Genomic DNA, 20,799 nt, shown 5'->3' on the forward strand with positions numbered 1-20,799 from the left:
CATTATGAAATTATAGTTTGTATGATTTAAATTCTTTTACATTTCTTGAGATTTATTTTAAGGCCTAGATTATATAGCCTATCATAGTGAATATTCCATATGGACAGATAATAAATTATATTCTTTATTGTTGAATGGAGGATCCTATAAATATCAATTTGATAAAGTTGGTTGATGATGTTGTTTAAGTCTTCTGTATCCTTACTGATGTTTATTTACTTATTCTAGCAATTATTAAGAGAAGAGCTCAGAAATATCCAACAAAAATTGTGAATTTGACTTTTCCTTTTAGTTTTCTCAATTTTATTTTAGGTATTTTGAAGCTTTGCACCCATATTTTTTTATCTCAGTATGAAATGTTCCTTCATATGTCTGAATGTTATTTATGCTGAAGTCTTTCAGATGTTATAGCCACTCTAAATTTCTTTTGATTGGTGTCTGTATAATATATCTCTTCTCAACCTTTTACTGTTAATCTATGTTTGTATAGGTAAAGTGGTTTCTTCCAGATTAAATATAGTTATGTCTTGCCTTAAAAAAATCCAGCCTAACAATCATTGCCTTTTCTTCAGGGCATTTATATTTAATTTAATTACTGTTATTCTCGGATTGACTCTGCTATTGGGGGTTCTCTTCTACTTGCCTCATCTATTTTTAGTTCCCTTTTTCCTCTTTTTTTCCTTCTTTATCTTCACTGTGGGCTTATTAGTTATACTTCTTTAGTTTCTTCAAAATTGCCCTAAGGCAATATAAGTATATATCTTTACAATAGTCTACATTGAAATTATCTTACATTATATCATACATAGTGTAAGGTACTTTCAAGAATATATTTTCATAAGGAAGTTGTGGTACCTATACACAATGGAATATTACTCAGCTATTAAAAAATGCATTTGAGTCAGTTCTAATGAGGTGGATGAAACTGGAGCCTATTGTACAGAGTAAAGTAAGTCAGAAAGAGAAACACAGATACAGTATATTAAGGCATATATATGGAATTTGGAAAGATGGTAACGACGACCCTATATGCAAGACAGCAAAAGAGACGCAGATGTAAAGAACAGATTTTGGACTCTGGGAGAAGGCAAGGGTGGGAAGCTATGAGAGAATAGTATTGAAACATGTATATTACCATATGTGAAATAGATGACCAGTGCAAGTTTGATGCATGAAGCAGGGTATTCAAAACCACTGCTCTGGGACTACCCAGAGGGATGGGGTGGGAGGGAGGTGGGAGGCGGGTCCAGGATGCGGACACATGTACACCTGTGGCTGATTGATGTGGATGTATGGCAAAAACCACCACAATATTGTAAAGTAATTAGCCTCCAATTAAAATAAATAAATACATTTTAGAAAAGAATATATTTTCATTTCCTTTCTGATAGTTTGCGAAATAGTTTTTATACACTTTTCCCCTACATGTTATATATCTTGTAAGACAGTATTTTTTACTTTGGGCAACTAATGATTGTTAAAGCATTTAAACACCACTGTATCCCCAGCACTTAGTACAGAGCGTGGAACATTCAGAGGCACCATAAGTATTTGTTTAAGGAATGAACAAGCGATAAATTGACCTGCAAGGTGTGTGTAAAACTCCAGTGCTCTAAGGAAATCACCTGGGAAATGACCTGGAGCACTTATCTCTCCTCTCCCACTACACCTCCTATCTTTATATCCTGATCGTGAGCCCAAGATATCAGAGAATTCAGAAGTAGCTAACTCTTAAGAAATTGTGCGGAACTTGCATCTTAGAGACATGAAAAATCATTGAAATTTGAGGTCTGTAGTTCAGTGATTTTGGTTTCAGAACCTAAGAACATTCTTTTAGTTTGTTTCTTGGACAATACAAGATTAATTAACTCTTTATGTTCTAATAGTGCACATGGTTTCTGTGTAAAGAGAAGAAAGTTCATATACTTGCACTCTCCAGAGAAACAGAGTTGGTAAGATATATGTATATGTCTCTCTCTATGTATACAGATAAATATGTGTATTATGAGCAGTTGGCTTGGCTCACAAGATTATGTAAGCTCAGAAGTCTCACAGTGTGTTGTCTGTAAGCTGGAGACGCAGGAAAGCTCATAATATAATTTATTTTGAGTTGAAAGCCCTAAGAATTGGGGATCAGATCAGATCAATCGCTCAGTCATATCCGACTCTTTGCGACTCCATGAATCGCAGCATACCAGGCCTCCCTGTCCATCACCAACTCCCGGAGTTCACCCAGACTCACGTCCATCGAGTCAGTGATGCCATCCAGCCATCTCATCCTCTGTCGTCCCCTTCTCCTCCTGCCCCTAATCCCTCCCAGCATCAGAGTCTTTTCCAATGAGTCAACTCTTTGCATGAGGTGGCCAAAGTACTGGAGTTTCAGCTTTAGCATCATTCCTTCCAAAGAAATCCCAGGGCTGATCTCCTTCAGAATGGACTGGTTGGATCCCCTTGCAGTCCAAGGGACTCAAGAGTCTTCTCCAACACCACAGTTCAAAAGCATCAATTCTTCAGCGCTCAGTCTTCTTCACAGTCCAACTCTCATATCCATACATGACCACAGGAAAAACCATAGCCTTGACTAGATGGGCCTTTGTTGGCAAAGTAATGTCTCTGCTTTTGAATATGCTATCTAGGTTGGTCATAACTTTGCTTCCAAGGAGTAAACGTCTTTCAATTTCATGGCTGCAGTCACCATCTGTAGTGATTTTGGAGCTCCGAAAAATAAAGTCTGACTCTTTTTCCACTGTTTCCCCATCTATTTCCCATGAAGTGGTGGGACCGGATGCCATGATCTTCGTTTTCTGAATGTTGAGCTTTAAGCCAACTTTTTCACTCTCCACTTTCACTTTCATCAAGAGGCTTTTGAGTTCCTCTTCACTTTCTGCCATAAACGTGGTGTCATCTGCATATCTGAGGTTATTGATATTTCTCCCAGCAATCTTGATTCCAGCTTGTTTCTTCCAGTCCAGCGTTTCTCATGATGTACTCTGCACATAAGTTAAATAACAGGGTGACAATATACAGCCTTGACGAACTCCTTTTCCTATTTGGAACCAGTCTGTTGTTCCATGTCCAGTTCTAACTGTTGCTTCCTGACCTGCATACAGATTTCTCAAGAGGAAGGTCAGGTGGTCTGGTATTCCCATCTCTTTCAGAATTGTCCACAGTTGATTGTGATCCACACAGTCCAAGGCTTTGGCATAGTCAATAAAGCAGAAATAGATGTTTTTCTGGAACTCTCTTGCTTTTTCTATGATCCAGCAATGTTGGCAATTTGATCTCCGGTTCCTCTGCCTTTTCTAAAACCAGCTTGAACATCAGGAAGTTCATGGTTCTCATATTGCTGAAGCCTCGCTTGGAGAATTTTGAGCATTACTTTACTAGCATGTGAGATGAGTGCAATTGTGCAGTAGTTTGATCATTCTTTGGCATTGCCTTTCTTTGGGATTGGAATGAAAACTGACCTTTTCCAGTCCTGTGGCCACTGCTGAGTTTTCCAAATTTGCTGGCATATTGAGTGCAGCACTTTAATAGCATCATCTTTCAGGATTTGGAATAGCTCAACTGGAATTCCATCACCTCCACTAGCTTTGTTCGTAGTGATGCTTTCTAAGGCCCACTTGACTTCACATACCAGGATGTCTTGCTCTAGGTCAGTGATCACACCATTGTGATTATCTGGGTCGTGAAGATCTTTTTTGTACAGTTCTTCTGTGTATTCTTGCCATCTTTTCTTAATATATTCTGCTTCTGTTAGGTCCATACCATTTCTGTCCTTTATCGAGCTCATCTTTGCATGAAATGTTCCTTTGGTATCTCTGATTTTCTTGAAGAGATCCCTAGTCTTTCCCATTCTGTTGTTTTCCTCTATTTCTTTGCATTGATCGCTGAAGAAGACTTTCTTATCTCTTCTTGCTATTCTTTGGAACTCTGCATTCAGATGTTTATATCTTTCCTTTTCTCTTTTGCTTTTCGCTTCTCTTCTTTTCACAGCTATTTGTAAGGCTTCCCCAGACAGCCATTTTGCTTTTTTGCATTTCTTTTCCATGGGGATGGTCTTGATCCCTGTCTCATGTACAATGTCACGAACCTCATTCCATAGCTCATCAGGCACTCTATCTATCAGAGGTAGGCCCTTAAATCTACTTCTCACTTCCACTGTATAATCATAAGGGATTTGATTTAGGTCATACCTGAATGGCCTAGTGGTTTTCCCTACTTTCTTCAATTTAAGTCTGAATTTGGCAATAAGGAGTTCATGGTCTGAGCCACAGTCAGCTCCTAGTCTTGTTTTTGCTGACTGTATAGAGCTTCTCCATCTTTGGCTGCAAAGAATATAATCAATCTGATTTCATTGTTGACCATCTGGTGACGTCAGTGTATAGAGTCTTCTCTTGTGTTGTTGGAAGAGGGTATTTGTTATGACCAGTGCATTTTCTTGGCAAAACTCTATTAGTCTTTGCCTTGCTTCATTCCGTATTCCAAGGCCAAATCTGCCTGTTACTCCAGGTGTTTCTTGACTTCCTACTTTTGCATTCCAGTCCCCTATAATGAAAAGGACATCTTTTTTGGGTGTTAGTTCTAAAAGGTCTTGTGGGTCTTCATAGAACCGTTCAACTTCAGCTTCTTCAGCATTACTGGTTGGGGCATAGACTTGGATTACTGTGATATTGAATGGTTTGCCTTGGAAACGAACAGAGGTCATTCTGTCATTTTTGAGATTGCATCCAAGTACTGCATTTAGGACTCTTTTATTGACCATGATGGCCACTCCATTTCTTCTGAGGGATTCCTGTCTGCAGTAGTAGATATAATCGTCATCTGAGTTAAATTCACCCATTCCAGTCCATTTCAGTTCGCTGATTCCTAGAATGTTGACATTCACTCTTGCCATCTCTTGTTTGACCACTTCCAATTTGCCTTGTTTCATGGATCTGACATTCCAGGTTCCTATGCAATATTGCTCTTTATAGCATTGGACCTTGCTTCTATCACCAGTCACATCCACAGCTGGGTATTGTTTTTGCTTTGGCTCCATCCCTTCATTCTTTCTGGAGTTATTTCTTCACTGATCTCCAGTATCATATTGGGCACCTACTGACCTGGGGAGTTTCTCTTTTAGTATCCTATCATTTTGCCTTTTCATACTGTTCATGGGGTTCTCAAGGCAAGAATACTGAAGTGGTTTGCCATTCCCTTCTCCTGTGGACCACATTCTGTCAAATCTCTCCACCATGACCCGCCCGTCCTGGGTTGCCCCACAGGCATGGCTTAGTTTCACTGAGTTAGACAAGGCTATGGTCCTACAGTCCAAAGACCGGAGAAGCGATGACATGTTCCAACTCAAGCAGGTGGGCAGGAAGCAAAAGGGGCAAATTCCTCCTTCTTCCACCTTTTGTTCTGTTCAGGCCTCAATGGATTGACTGATGCTGACCCATTTTGGGAGGACGATCTGCTTTACTGAGTCTACTAATTCAAATGTTAATATCATCTGAAGCCATGTTTAAAGATACGCTCTGAAATACTGCTTAATCTGGGCACCCTGTGGCTAGTCAACTGGACACACAAAGTTAACCATCACACATTTCCTTTGTGAGGAGTAAATGCTGAAAATATCTGCTGTAAAAGTGTAATCATTTTTCTTATGAAGTTGATTAAGCTGCCTATTAAATTAAAAATATTTTGTATTAGTTTCCTACTGCTGCTGTAACAAATTACTAAAACCTTAGTGACTTTAAACACACATTTAATATCTGTTATACTTCTTAAATTTCTCCAAAATTGCTCTAAGGTTTAAGTACATATCTTTAGCTACAATAGTCTACCTTGAAATTTTCTTACATTAAGTCATACATAGTTTTCACTTTCATGCATTGGAGAAGGACGTGGCAACCACTCCAGTGTTCTTGCCTGGAGAATCCCAGGGATGGAGGAACCTGGTGGGCTGCCGTCTATGGGGTCGCAGAGTCAGACACGACTGAAGCGACTTAGCAGCAGCAGCAGCAGCAGCAGCAGCAGCGCTACATTCTGGGTTGGAAATGTGATTCAGGTGTCACTAGGCTGACATCAAGGTGTTGGCACACACAGCCCCTTTCCGGTGGTTCTAGGGGACAGTCTTTCTTGGCTTTTCCAGCTTGTAGAAAGTGTCCGTGTTTCTTGACCTGTGGTCCCTTCTTCCATCTTCAAAGGTAGCAATATCACATCTCTTTGGCTGTTCCTCTTTACTCACATATCTCTTTCTGACTCTAAATCCAGTCGAGAAAGTTTCTCCTATTTTTAATACCCATGTGATCAGAGTTAGCCCACCTAAAGATAATCTAGGTTAGTTTCACCATCTCAAGATCCTTAACCTTAGTCACTTCTGAAAACTCCCTTTCGCCACATAAGATAACATAATTACAGGTTCCAGAGATGAGGACCTGGACATATGTTGGGAGTCATTATTCCACCCACCACAGACCCCATAGGACACCTAGGTTTTAGGAATGTCTGGGGTTATGGGTGAGTGCAGAAATACTTCTTTCTCCATAACAGAGTGCCTTTGTCCTGCAACTAAATCAGACAAATGTTCATACTGCAAATGCCAGGGGTTGCAAAGAATTTACTGCTTAGAGAGGAAAAGGACTGAAGGTTTTATTTATAAACATGAAGCTTCATTTGGCCTGAAAACGTTGAACTGAGATTCTGTTCTTGCTGTGAGGATTTGACAGAGAAATAACTGTTTTAATGTAAACCAGTGTGCTTCTTACTTCAGTTACAGAATCTGCCACCTCGTTCTCTCTACTAGGGTTATGACCTTTAAGTTGATGTTATTTGAAGTTTATGGACATTTGGACAGTAGGGGATTGAAATCTGAAGATTTTGGAGTTGGACATTATCTATTATTGGAAATAAATAACTTCTGACTGTATTTGTTTTTTAAAAAGAAGGCAAGAAAAGATCCTTTGACTGCAATAATATTGATATATATTAATGATGATCCTAAGATAAACCAAATATACAAGACTCTGAGCAAGATTGTGAGAATTTAATTAAGACACAGGAAGGGGTTTAGTTGGTATATTTACACACTCTGCATGTCAGTTATTTGCAGAGGAACATTAATAATCTGAGGAGAGTGTGACCTATATTTTTCTGAGTATGTAAATAATAAAGTCCTTCTGCCAAAAGTTAAAACTGTTTATAGCCTGCAGAGAATTTCATAGTAACTATTTTTATCCTGTCATGTCTCTGTATCTTATGTAAACATCACTCGAAGAGGATCATCTACAAGCAGGAATTAGTTAGCATTAAAAATAAGATGTACTCATCGAGCTTTCAACAGAGATCTCCCTTTCCAAACTGACATGGCATCAGAAGCCTTCACGACGGCAAAGATAGCATAATGAGATACACTCTGGAGATCCAAGCGTTCTTGCTTTCTACACAGATCTCCCTCGACAAGCGGAATGAATTCCCATGTGCACTCCAAGGATAGTGTGTGTGTGTTGCAAGTATCTTTCTGCCAAGGGCAGCCAATTTAACTCTAAATCACTGAAAGTGTTCTTTTGTACTCCTGAATATATAGGCAGTGGAACTAGCTGTTTATGTGGTTAGCAATTTAACTCTGGGAACATAAAAAGCAGGAGTTGAAGGATCCCATATGTGTTTGCTGACCACTGATTGGAACCAGAGATCAAATTGCCAACATCCACTGGATCATCAAAAAAGCAAGAGAGTTCCAGAAAAACATCTACTTCTGCTTTTTTGGCTATGCCAAAGCCTTTGACTGTGTGGATCACAACAAACTCTGGAAAATTCTTCAAGAGATGGGAATACCAGACCACCTGACCTGCCTCCTGAGAAATCTGTATGCAGGTCAGGAAGCAACAGTTAGAACTGGACATGGAACAACAGACTGGTTCCAATTAGGAAAGGGAGTACGTCAAGGCTGTATACTGTCACCCTGCTTATTTAACGTATATGCAGTGTACATCATGAGAAATGCTGGGCTGGATGAAGCACAATCTGGAATCAAGATTGCCAGGAGAAATATCAGTCACCTCAGATATGTAGATGACACCACCCTTATGGCAGAAAGTGAAGAAGAACTAAAGAACCCCTTGATGAAAGTGAAAGAGGAGAGTGAAAAAGTTGGCTTAAAGCTCAACACTCAGAAAACGAAGATCTTGGCATCCAGTCCCATCACTTCATGGCAAATAGATGGGAAAACAATAGAAACAGTGAGAAACTTTATTCTTGGGCTCTGAAAATCACTGCAGATGGTGACTGCAGCCATGAAATTAAAAGACGCTTGCTCCTTGGAAGAAAAGCTATGACCAACCTAGAAAGCAAGACACGAGTACCCCAATGTTCATCGCAGCACTGTTTATAATAGCCAGGACATGGAAGCAACCTAGATGTCCATCAGCAGATGAATGGATAAGAAAGCTGTGGTACATATACACAATGGAGTATTATTCAGCCATTAAAAAGAATACATTTGAATCAGTTCTAATGAGGTGGATGAAACTGGAGCCTATTATACAGAGGGAAGTAAGCCAGAAAGAAAAACACCAATACAGTATACTAACGCATATATATGGAATTTAGAAAGATGGTAACAATAACCCTGTGTACGAGACAGCAAAAGAGACACTGATGTATAGAACAGTCTTATGGACTCTGTGGGAGAGGGAGAGGGTGGTAAGATTTGGGAGAACGGCATTGAAACATGTAAAATATCATGTATGAAATGAGTTGCCAGTCCAGGTTCGATGCACGATACTGGATGCTTGGGGCTGGTGCACTGGGACGACCCAGAGGGATGGAATGGGGAGGGAGGAGGGAGGAGGGCTCAGGATGGGGAACACATGTATACCTGTGGCGGATTCATTTTGATATTTGGCAAATCTAATACAGTTATGTAAAGTTTAAAAATAAAATAAAAAAAAAAAAAAAAAAAAGCAGAGATATTACTTTGCCAACAAATGTCTGTCCAGTCAAAGCTATGGTTTTTCTAGTAGTCATGTATGGATGTGAGACTGGACTACAAATAAAGCTGAGAGCCAAAAAATTAATGCTTTTGAACTTTGGTATTAGAAAAGACTCTTGAGAGTCCCTTGGACTACAATGAGATCCAACCAGTCCATCCTAAAGGAAATCAGTCCTGAATATTCATTGGAAGGACTGATGTTGTAGCTGAAGCTCCATTACTTTGGCCACCTGATGCAAAGAACCAACTCATTGGAAAAGACCCTGATGCTGGGAAAGAATGAAGGCTGTAGGAGAAGGGGATGACAGAGGATGACATGGTTGGATGGCATCACCAACATGATGGACCTGAGTTTGAGTAAGCTCCTGTAGTTGGTGATGGACAGGGAAGCCTGTCGTGCTGCAGTCCATGAGGTTGTGAAGAGTTGGACATGACTGAGTGAGTGAGCTGAACTGAACTGACATCCTGTAGTTTCCTGCCTCTCTGCTTCCTAAGTTTAGGAGAGGGTGGTGAAAAGACATGTAGTGTAGTGGTTAATAGTGAGGTCCCAGAATAAAAGGCCTAGTTTTACATCCTGACCCTGCCACCTTACAGCTGTGTGATGTTTGGAAAATCATGTAACCTTTAAGGACTTCACTTTTTTCATCTATAAAAATAGGGACAAATATGGTGCCTAACTCCTAGGACTCTTGAGAGAATGAAATCATTTGACATATATGGAGTGCTTAGAACAATATTTGACATGAGCTGAGCACTGAATGATACTATGTTACTTTTCTTTTTCCTTCTTTTTTAGGCTTATTGACAACAGAAATTTATTTCTCATAGTTCTGGAGGCTCAGAAGTCCAAGATCAAGATACTGACTGATTAGGTATCTTGTGCAAATAATTTTTGGTAAACTAAATTCTTTCCAGAAGTACTTATAAGAGAGCTGGGTATTTGAAAGAAGTACAGGAGGTGCCTTGAATAGTGAAGAAGACCCTCACTTTCAAGACACTAATACCTCCCACTCTTTTAAGAGGTGAGGCCATACCTGTATCTCCTCAATATTTAATCAGTGGATTATGTAATCCTAGGAATAAGCATCTTCCTTAACTCTTTCATTTACACGAATTATCTAGGGTGAAATAAGGGCTAGACACTATAGTTAAGTACAAGAAAACCACTATAAATAATATTTTAATACAATATTTGAGAAAAATAAAAATTCTCCAAGCCAGGCTTCAGCAATAAATGAACCGTGAACTTCCAGATGTTCCAGCTGGTTTTAGAAAGGGCAGAGGAACCAGAGATCAAATTGCCAACATCTGCTGGATCATGGAAAAAGGAAGAGAGTTCCAGAAAAACATCTATTTCTGCTTTATTGACTATGCCAAAGCCTTGGACTGTGTGGATCACAATAAACTGTGGAAAATTCTGAAAGAGTTGGGAATACCAGACCACCTGACCTGCCTCTTGAGAAATTTGTATGCAGGTCAGGAAGCAACAGTTAGAACTGGACATGGAACAACAGACTGGTTCCAAATAGGAAAAGGAGTACATCAAGGCTGTATATTGTCACCCTGCTTATTTAACTTATATGCAGAATACATCATGAGAAACGCTGGGCTGTAAGAAGCACAAGCTGGAATCAGGATTGCTGGGAGAAATAACAAGAACCTCAGATATACAGATGACACAACCTTTATGGCAGAAAGTGAAGAAAAACTAAAGAGCCTCTTGATGAAAGTGAAAGAGGAGAGTGGAAATTTGGCTTAAAACTCAACGTTCAGAAAACAAAGATCGTGGAATCTGATCCATCACTTCATGGCAAACACATGGGGAAACAGTGGAAACAGTGGAAACAGTGAGACGCTTTATTTGGGGGGGGGGGCTCCAAAATCACTTCAGATGGTGATTGCAGCCATGAAATTAAAAGATGCTTACTCCTTGGAAGGAAAGTCATGACCAACCTAGATAGCATATTGAAAAGCATAGATATTACTTTGCCAACAAAGATCCGTCTAGTGAAGGCTATGGTTTTTCCAGTGGTCATGTATGGATGTGAAAGTTGGTCTGTGAAGAAAGCTGAGTGCCAAAGAATTGATGCTTTTGAACTGTGGTGTTGGAGAAGACTCTTGAGAGTCCCTTGGACTGCAAGGAGATCCAACCAGTCCATTCTGAAGGAGATCAGCCCCGGGATTTCTTTGGAATGAATGATGCTAAAGCTGAAACTCCAATACTTTGGCCACCTCATGCGAAAAGTTGACTCATTGGAAAAGACTCTTATGCTGGGAGGGATTAGGGGCAGGAGGAGAAGGGGACGGCAGAGGATGAGATGGCTGGATGGCATCACCGACTCAATGGATGTGAGTTTAGGTGAACTCCAGAAGTTGGTGATGGACAGGGAGGCCTGGTGTGCTGCAATTCATGGGGTCACTAAGAATCAGACACGACTGAGTAACTGAACTGAACTGAATGGTCCATTATATATAATACACACACACACACACACACACACACACATATACATATATGCCATATCTTTATCCATTCATGTGTTTATGGGCACTTAGTTTGCTTCCATATCTTGGCTATTTAAAATAATACTGCTATGAACATTGGGATGCATGTTTCTTTTCAAATTACTGTTTTCATTTTCTGTGGCTATAAACCCAGCAATGGGTTGGCTATATACCCAGTGGATTGGTAGTTCTATTTTTTGCCTGCACCAAGTTAAAGTGCTACCAAAACTGTGCTAGGGTTTCTGTTTCTTCACATCATTGTCAACATCTATTATTTGTAGACTTTTTGATAAGAACCATTTTGATAGATCTGAGGTGATATTTGTGGTTTTGATTTGCATTTCTCTGATTAGCAACATTTTTTTCTTTTATAAAGTTTATTATTAGTTAAAAACTTATTTTTTAATTGGAGGAAAATTGCTTTACAATGTTATTTTGGTTTCTGCTGTACAACAATGCAAATCAACCATAATTATACATATATTGCCTCCCTCTTTTCTGATTAGCAATACTGAATATTCTTTAACACGCCTGTTAGCTATCTGTGTAGTTCTTTGGAAAAATGTCTGTTCGGGTCTTCTGCCAATTTTTAAATGAGTTCTTTGTTTTTTGTTTATTGTGTAGTATGAGCCATTCATATATATATGTATTGGATTTCTCTCTATATATAAATCCAAGACTGTATATTGTCACCCTGCTTACTTAACTTATATGCAAAGTACATCGTGCAAAATGCCAGACTGAATGAAGCACAAGCTGGAATCAAGATCGCCGGGAGAAACATCAATAACCTCAGATATGCAGATGATATCACCCTTATGTCAGAAAGTGAAGAAAAACTAAAGAGCCTCTTGATGAAAGTGAAAGAGGAGAGTGGAAAGTTGGCTTAAAACTCAACATTGGCTGCAGATGATGACTACAGCCAAGAAATTAAAAGATGCTTACTCCTTGGAAGGAAAGTCATGACCAACCTACACAGCATATTAAAAAGCAGAGATATTACTTTGCCAACAAATGTCCATCTAGTCAAAGCTATGGTTTTTCCAGTAGTCATGTATGGATGTGAGAGTTGGACTGTGAAGAAAGCTGAGTGCCAAAGAATTGATGCTTTTGAACTGTGGTGTTGGAGAAGACTCTTGAGAGTCCCTTGGACTGCAAGGAGATCCAACCAGTCAATCCTAAAGGAGATCAGTCCTGAATACTCATTGGAAGGACTGATGCTGAAGCTGAAGCTCCAATACTTTGGCCATCTGATGCAAAGAACTGACTTATTGGAAAAGACCCTGATGCTGGGAAAGATTGAAGGCAGGAGGAGAAGGGGATGACAGAGGATGAGATGGTTGGATGGCATCACCAACTCAATGGACATGAGTTTGAGTAAGCTTCAGGAGTTGGTGATGGACAGGGAGGCCTGTCATGCTGGAGTCCATGGGATTGCAAAGAGTCAGACATGACTGAGTGATTGAACTGACTGGTATTGGATTTTAATTCCTTATCAGTCATATAATTTGAAAATATTTTCTCCTATTGAGTAGGTTGTCTTTTCATTTTATTTATGGTTTTCTTTGCTGTTCAAAAGTTTTTAAGTTTAACTAGCTACCATGAAATTAAAAGATGCTTACTCCTTGGAAGGAAAGTCATGACCAACCTAGATAGCATATTGAAAAGCAGAGACATTACTTTGCCAACAAAGGTCCGTCTAGTCAAGGCTATGGTTTTTCCAGTGGTCATGTTTGGATGTGAGAGTTGGACTGTGAAGAAAGCTGAGCGCTGAAGAATTGATGCTTTTGAACTGTGGTGTTGGAGAAGACTCTTGCGAGTCCCTTGGACTGCAAGGATATCTAACCAGTCCATTCTGAAGGAGATCAGCCCTGGGTGTTCTTTGGAATGAATAATGCTAAAGCTGAAACTTCTGTACTTTGGCCACCTCATGCGAAGAGTTGACTCATTGGAAAAGTCTCTGATGCTGGGAGGGATTGGGGGCAGGAGGAGAAGGGGACGACAGAGGATGAGATGGCTGGATGGCATCATGGACTCGATGGATGTGAGTCTGAGTGAACTCCGGGAGTTGGTGATACAGGGAGGCCTGGCATGCTGAGATTCATGGGGTCGCAAAGAGTTGGACATGACTGAGTGACTGAATTGAACTGATTTGTTTATTTTTGCTTTTATTTCTTTTCCTTGAGATGACAGATCCAAAAATACATTGCTGCTGTTTATGTCCAGGAGTGTTCTACCTGGTTCTCTTCTCTTCTGTCTTCTACTGCTTTATGGTTTCAGGTCTTACATTTACTTCTTTAATCCATTTTGAATTTATTTTTTTATATAATGTTAGAGAATATTTTTATCTCATTCTTTTACATGTAGCTCTCCTTTGGTCTCAGCACCATTTATTGAAAAAACTGACTGTTCTCCTTTGTGTATTCCTGCCTCTTTGTTGGGCTTCCCCTGTGGCTCAGCGGTAAAGAATCTGCCTGCAATGCAGGAGCTACAGAAGACACAGGTTCAATCCCTGGGTCAGGAAGATTCCCTGGAGAAGGGCATGGCAACGCACTCCAGTATTCTTGCCTGGAGAATCCCATGGACAGGGGAGCCTGGTGGGTTACAGTCCATGGGGTCACAAAGAGTCAGACACAACTGAAGCGACTTAGCAAGCACACACATGCACGCCTCCTTTGTCATAGATTAACTGACCATAAATGCATAGATTTATTTCTGAATGGTTTATTCTGTTTCATTGATTTATGTGTCTCTTTTTGTCCCAATACCATTATGTTTTGATTGCTCTAACTTTGTACTATCGTCAGAGATCAGGGAGAGTGATACCTCTAGCTTTGTATCTTTTTCTGAGATTGCTTTGGCAATTATGGGTCTTTTGTGGTTCCATATAAGTTTTAGAATTGTTTGTTCTAGTTCTGTGAGAAATGTGGTGCATATTTTGATAGGGATTGCATTAAATCTATAGATTGCCTTTGGAAATATGGACATTTTAGAAATATTAATTCTTCAGTCCAAGAACAAAGGAAATGTATTCATTTCTTTGTATCATATTCAGTTTCTATCATCAATATTTTATGGTTTTCAGAGCATAAGTATCCTACCTCATTGCTTAAACTTATTCCTTTGTATTTTATTTTTTGATGTGATTATAAATGGGATTGTTTCCTTAATTTCTCTCTCTGATAGTACATTATCATTGTATAGAAAAGCAACAGATTTCTGAATAGTGATCATATCCTGTAAATTTACTGAATTTATTTATTAGTTCTAATTTTTTTTTTTTTTTGGTAAAGACTTTAGGGTTTTCTATATATTGTGTCATGTCATCTGCAAATAGCAACAGTTTTACTTTCTCCCTTTCAATGTGGACTAGGACTCCTACCATACAATTATATTCAGTTACATGCCAGTAAGATTATGCTCAAAATCCTTCAAGCTAGGCTCCAGCGGCACATGAACCAAGAACTTCCAGATGTACAAACTGGGTTTAGGAAAGGAAGAAGAACCAGAGATCAAACTGCCATCGTTTGTTGGAACATAGATAAAGCAAGGGAATTCCAGAAAAACATCTACTTCTGCTTGAGTGTGTTAAAGCCTTTGACTGTGTGATTGCAGCAAACTGTGAGCTATCCTTAAAGAGATGGGAATACCAGACACCTTACCTGTCTCCGGAGAAACCTGTATGTGAGTTAAGAAGTAGCATTGCAAACTGGTCATGGAACAACTGACTGGTTCAAAATTGGGAAAGAAGTATGACAAGGCTGTATATTGTTACCCTGCTTATTTAACTTCTATGCAGATTACATCATGAGAAATGACAGGCTGGGTGAATCACCAGCTGGAATCAAGATTGCTGAGAGAAATATAAACAACCTCAGATATACAGATAAATTCCACTCTAATGACAGAAAGGGAAGAGGAACTAAAGAACATCTTGATGAGAATAAAAGAGAAGAGTGAAAAAGCTGACTTAAAACTCAACATTCAAAAAAACTAAGATGATGGCATCAGGTCCCATCAGTTCAGTTCAGTTAAGTCGCTCAGTCATGTCTGACTCTTTGCAACCCCATGAATCGCAGCACGCCAGGCCTCCCTGTCCATCACCAACTCCTGGAGTTCACTCAGACTCACGTCCATCGAGTCAGTGACGCCATCCGGCCATCTCATCCTCTGTCGTCCCCTTCTCCTCCTGCCCCCAATCCCTCCCAGCATCAGAGTCTTTTCCAATGAGTCAACTCTTCGCATGAGGTGGCCAAAGTATTGGAGTTTCAGCTTTAGCATCATTCCTTCCAAAGAAACCCCAGGGCTGATCCCCTTCAGAATGGACTGGTTGGACATCCTTGCAGTCCAAGGGACTCTCAAGAGTCTTCTCCAACACCACAGTTCAAAAGCATCAGTTCTTCGGCGCTCAGCCTTCTTCACAGTCCAAATCTCATATCCATACATGACCACAGGAAAAACCCTAGCCTTGACTAGACGAACCTTTGTTGGCAAAGTAATGTCTCTGCTTTTGAATATGCCATCTAGGTTGGTCCTAACTTTCCTTCCAAGGAGTAAGCGTCTTTTAATTTCATGGCTGCAGTCACTATCTGCAGTGATTTTGGAGCCCCCCCAAATAAAGTCTGACACTGTTTCCACTGTTTCCCCATCTATTTGCCATGAAGTGATAGGACCAGATGCCATGATCTTCGTTTTCTGAATGTTGAGCTTTAAGCCAACTTTTTCACTCTCCGTTTTCACTTTCATCAAGAGTCTTTTGAGTTCCTCTTCACTTTCTGCCATAAGGGTGGTGTCATCTGCATATCTGAGGTTATTGATATTTCTCCCGGCAATCTTGATTCCAGCTTGTGCTTCTTCCAGTCCAATGTCCCATCACTTCATGGCAAATAGAAGGGACAACAATGGAAACAGTGACAAACTTTATTTTTTTGCATCCCGCTGTCACTCTGAATGGTGACTGCAGCCGTGAAATTATAAGATGCTTGCTCTTTGGAAGGAAAGCTATGAGAAACCTAGACAATATGTTAAAAAACAGCGGCATCACTTTGCTGACAAGGATCTGTATGGCTGTGAGAGTGGGACCGTAAAGAAGGATGAGTGCCAAAGAATCAATGCTTTTGAATTGTGGTGTTGGAGAAGACTCTCAAGAATCCCTTGTACTGGAATGGGATGAAACTAGTCCATCCTAAAGGAAATCAACCCTGAATACCCATTGGAAATACTGATGCTGAAGCTCCAGTACTTTGGCCACCTGATGCAAATAACTGATTCATTGGAAAAGACCCTGATGCTTGGAAAGGTTGAAGGCAAAAGGAGAAGGAGACAACAGAGGATGAGATGGTTGGATAGTGTCACTGACTCAGTGAACTCATTTGAGCAAACTCTGGGAGATAGTGGAGGGCAGAGGAACATGGTGTGCTACAGTCCATGGTGTGGCAATGAGTCAGACATGACTTAGCAACTGAAAAACAACAACAACAACAGCAATATATTCCTCTCTGGTTGTCAAGGACTGCTGCCAGTACTCAGCTGGTGCTCTGTGAGATCTTCTGCATCTGAAGATATATTCTTAATGCATCCAGGGAGAGGTATGTACTCCATGTCCACCTACTCCTCCACCATCTTGTCTTCCCGACCCACTGTTTTTTTACTAGCATGCTGTTTAGGTTCCATATATTTGTGCTTTTACCACTTTTTCCTGTAATTGATCTGTAGTTTCGTGTTGTGGTGGTGGAGAGAAAATGCTTGATATGCTCTCTATCATATCCTTAAATTTGTTGAGTTTGTTTTTTAACCTAGTTTGTGATCTGTCCCAGAGAATATTCCATCTGCACTTGAAAAGAATGTTATTGTGGGTTGTAAGTTTCTGAAGATGTTCAGTTCAACTGATGTCCTGTGTCATTTAGGACTAGTGTTGCCTTATTGATTTTCTGTCCAGATGATCTGTCTATTGATGTATGTAGTGTTAGAATCCCCTCCTATTATGGTCAATTTTTTCTTTTATGTTGTTAATATTTGCTTTGTATATTTAGGTGTTTCTGTATTGAGTCCATATATACTAATGAGTGTAATATCTTCTTGTATTTATCCTTTTATCATTATATAATGTACTTCTTTTTCTTCTGTTATAGACTTCATTTTAAAATCAGTTTTGTCTGATATAAGTATTGCTACCCCCACTTTCTTGTCATTTTCATTTGCATGAAATACATTTTTCCACCCCTTCACTTTTAGTCTATGTTAGCATTTATTTCTGAATCAGCAACCCTATGTCTTTTGGGGCATTTAGTCCACTGGAATTTAAAGTTATTATTGAAAGTATGTACTTATTGCCATTTTATTGCCTTTTTTCCAGTTTTGCTTTGTTTTGTAGTTCTTTCCTGTATTCTCTTCTTTTAACCTCTTTCCTTGTGAGTGAGTGAAGTCGCTCAGTCATGTCCGACTCTTTGCGACCCCATGGACTGTAGCTTATCAAGCTCCTCCGTCCATGGGATTTTCCAGGCAAGAGTGCTGGAGTGGATTGCCATTTCCTTCTCCAGGGGATCTTCCCAACCCAGGAATTGAACCTGGGTCTCCTGCATTGCAGGCAGACACTTTACCGTCTGAGCCACCAGGGATTTTCTTTAGGGATATGCTTATGTTCCCTCATGAATTGTAGGTTTTCAATTTGTGCTTACTGTAGGGTTTGTATCAGTTCAGTTCAGTCACTCAGTCGTGTCCGACTCTTTGCAACCCCATGAACCGCAGCACGCCAGGCCTCCCTGTCCATCACCAACTCCCAGAGTCCACTCAAACCCATGTCCATTGAGTCAGTGATGCCATCCAACCATCTCATCCTCTGTCGTCCCCTTCTCCTCCCACCTTCAATCTTTCCCAGCATCAGGGTCTTTTCAAATGAGTCAGCTCTTCACATCAGGTGGCCAAAGTATTGGAGTTTCATATGTTGACCTAAAAACTATATCTAATTGTTTTAAACAAGCAGTCATTTAATTTAAAACACATTTTAAAATGTGTGTACATTTTTTATTCTATTCCCTCACTCTTTGTATCTTTGATATTATATTTTACATCTTCAAGTTTTGTTTTTCAGTCGCTCAGTCATGTCTGACTCTTTGTGACCCCATGGACTGCAGCACGTCAGGCTTCCCTGTCCATCATCAACTCCCAGAGCTTGCTCAAACTCATGTCCATCACGTTGGTGATGCCATCCAACCATCTCATCCTCTGTCGTCCCCTTCTCCTCCTGCCTTCAATCTTTCCCAGCATCAGGGTCTTTTCTAAGGAGTTAGTTCTTTGCATCAGGTGGCCAAAGTATTGGAGTTTCAGCTTCAGTGTCAGTCCTTCCAATGAATATTCAGGATTGATTTCTTTTAGAACTGACTGTTTTGATCTCCTTGCTGTCCAAGTGACTCTCAAGAGTCTTCTCCAACACCACGGTTCAAAAGCACCAATTCTTTGGTTCTCAGCCTTCTTTATAGTCCAACTCTCATATCCATACATGACTACTGGAGAAACCATAGCTTTGACTAGACGGACATCTGTTGGCAAAGTAATATCTCTGCTTTTGAATATGTCGTATAGGTTAGTGATAGCTTTTCTTCCAAAAATCAAGTGTCTTTTAATTTCATGGCTGCAGTAACAATCTGCAGTGATTTTGGAGCCCAATAAAATAAAGTCTGTCAGTGTTTCCATTGTTTCCCCAACTATTTGCCATGAAGTAATGGGACCAGATGCCATGATGTTAGTTTTTTGAATGTTGAGTATACCAGCTTTTTCACTCTCCTCTTTCACCTTCATCAAGAGGCTCTTTAGTTCCTCTTCACTTTCTGCCATAAGGTTGTTGTCATCTGTGTATCTGACATTATTGGTATTTCTCCTGGCAGTTTTGATTCTGGCTTGTGCTTCATCCAGCCTGGCATTTCACATGCTGTACTCTGCATATAAGTTAAATAAGCAGAGTGACAATATACAGCCTTGATGTACTCTTTTCCCAATTTGGAACCAGTCCATTGTTCCATGTCAGTGTCTAACTGTTGTTTATCCTACTGATTATTGTAGTTATACTTTATTTTACAAGTTTCTTATCTTTCAATCTTTGTCCTAGCTTATTTAAGTAGTCAGTCCTTAGCCTTTACTGTATATTTCCCTTTGCTAGTGGCATTTATCCTTTCCTATAGATACTTCTCCTTACAGCCTTCTGTTTTCCACTTGAAGAAGACTCTGACTTTTTTAGGATTGCCTTAGTCTTAATGAACCGTTTTAGTTTTTGTATGTCTGAGAAGGTCTTTGTCTCCCCTTTAATTCTAAATGATAAACTTGCTGGGTAGAGTATCTAGGTTGTGGGTTATTCCCTTTCAGCTTTTTAAATATACCATGACATTCTTTTCTGGTCTACAGAGTTTCTGCAGAGGAATGAGCTGGTAGCCTTGTGAGCGTTCTATTGCATGTGACACTATTTTTCTCCTGCTACCTTTGGAATTTTCTCTTTAACTTTTGTCATTTTAATTATGATATGTCTTGGTGTGGATCTGTTTGGGTTTATCTTATTTGTTATTCTTTGTGCATGCCTGGTAATTTTCTACAGGTTGCCAGCATTGTGAATTTTACGTGCTTGGGGGCTGAGTTTTGTTTTATCTTTTAAATAGTCTTTGACTTTTTTCTGAGCGGTAGTTAAATTATTTGGAATCAGTATGATTCTTTTGAGTCTTGCTTTTTAGGTTCATTGGGGCAGACCCCAAGTCAGCCTTTAATACTAATTTAGCCCCACTTCTAAGAAAAGGCCATACTGAGAACCCCACTTAATTCTGCATGTATTAGAGAGCCTTTCTACTCAGTGTGGTTAGATTAGAACTATTGTCAGCCCTGTATGAGTTTTAGACAATGTTCCACGTCTCCTTTCCCTGGCTTTGGGTAGCTTCCTCTCATGTACATGCTCATCAATAGTCAGAATGTGAAGGACTCTCCTCCTTCAGATCTCTGGAAATCTTTCTCTGTGCAACTCCCTGTCCATACTGTGGCTCACTAATTCTATCTTCTTTCACCTCCTTGAATTATAAACTCTGTCTCCTTAATTCAGAAAGACCTTTGGTCCTATTTGGGTTCCTTTTTTTTGTTGTTGTTCCAAAGCCTAGAAACTCTTAGGGAAGTACATGAGGGCAATTATAGGGCTCACTTCATTTGTTTCATTTCTCTCAGAGACCTCAGTCCTGTGGTGCCAGTTGTCAGATGTTTGAATATCATTGTCTCACATTCCCGCCACGCCTCAATGCGTTTTCGTGTTGTTTAAGACAGAAAGATAAATCTGGTCTATATTGCTG

The 20,799-nt window shown here is 39.9% G+C and overlaps 1 protein-coding gene and 1 non-coding gene across 3 annotated transcripts in view; one reads left to right on the top strand and one right to left on the bottom strand.

Annotated features, from left to right (window-relative positions):
- The first annotated feature begins 17,011 nt into the window (after nucleotides 1-17,011).
- Nucleotides 17,012-20,799, top strand: part of DIO2 (iodothyronine deiodinase 2) — a 123,440-nt gene continuing 119,652 nt past the window's right edge. For both annotated transcript variants that reach the window (XM_044924677.2, XM_044924678.2), the window contains exon 1: nucleotides 17,012-17,070. In XM_044924677.2, coding sequence (XP_044780612.2) covers nucleotides 17,055-17,070 — 16 coding nt within the window. In that variant the 5' untranslated portion in view covers nucleotides 17,012-17,054. The remainder of the gene's footprint in view (nucleotides 17,071-20,799) is intronic.
- On the bottom strand, nucleotides 18,028-18,099 carry TRNAC-GCA. Its single transcript has one exon. It is a non-coding gene; the product is annotated as a tRNA-Cys (tRNA).

The sequence above is a fragment of the Bubalus bubalis genome, chromosome 11, assembly GCF_019923935.1.
Source record: "Bubalus bubalis isolate 160015118507 breed Murrah chromosome 11, NDDB_SH_1, whole genome shotgun sequence".
Lineage (NCBI taxonomy): Eukaryota > Metazoa > Chordata > Mammalia > Artiodactyla > Bovidae > Bubalus > Bubalus bubalis.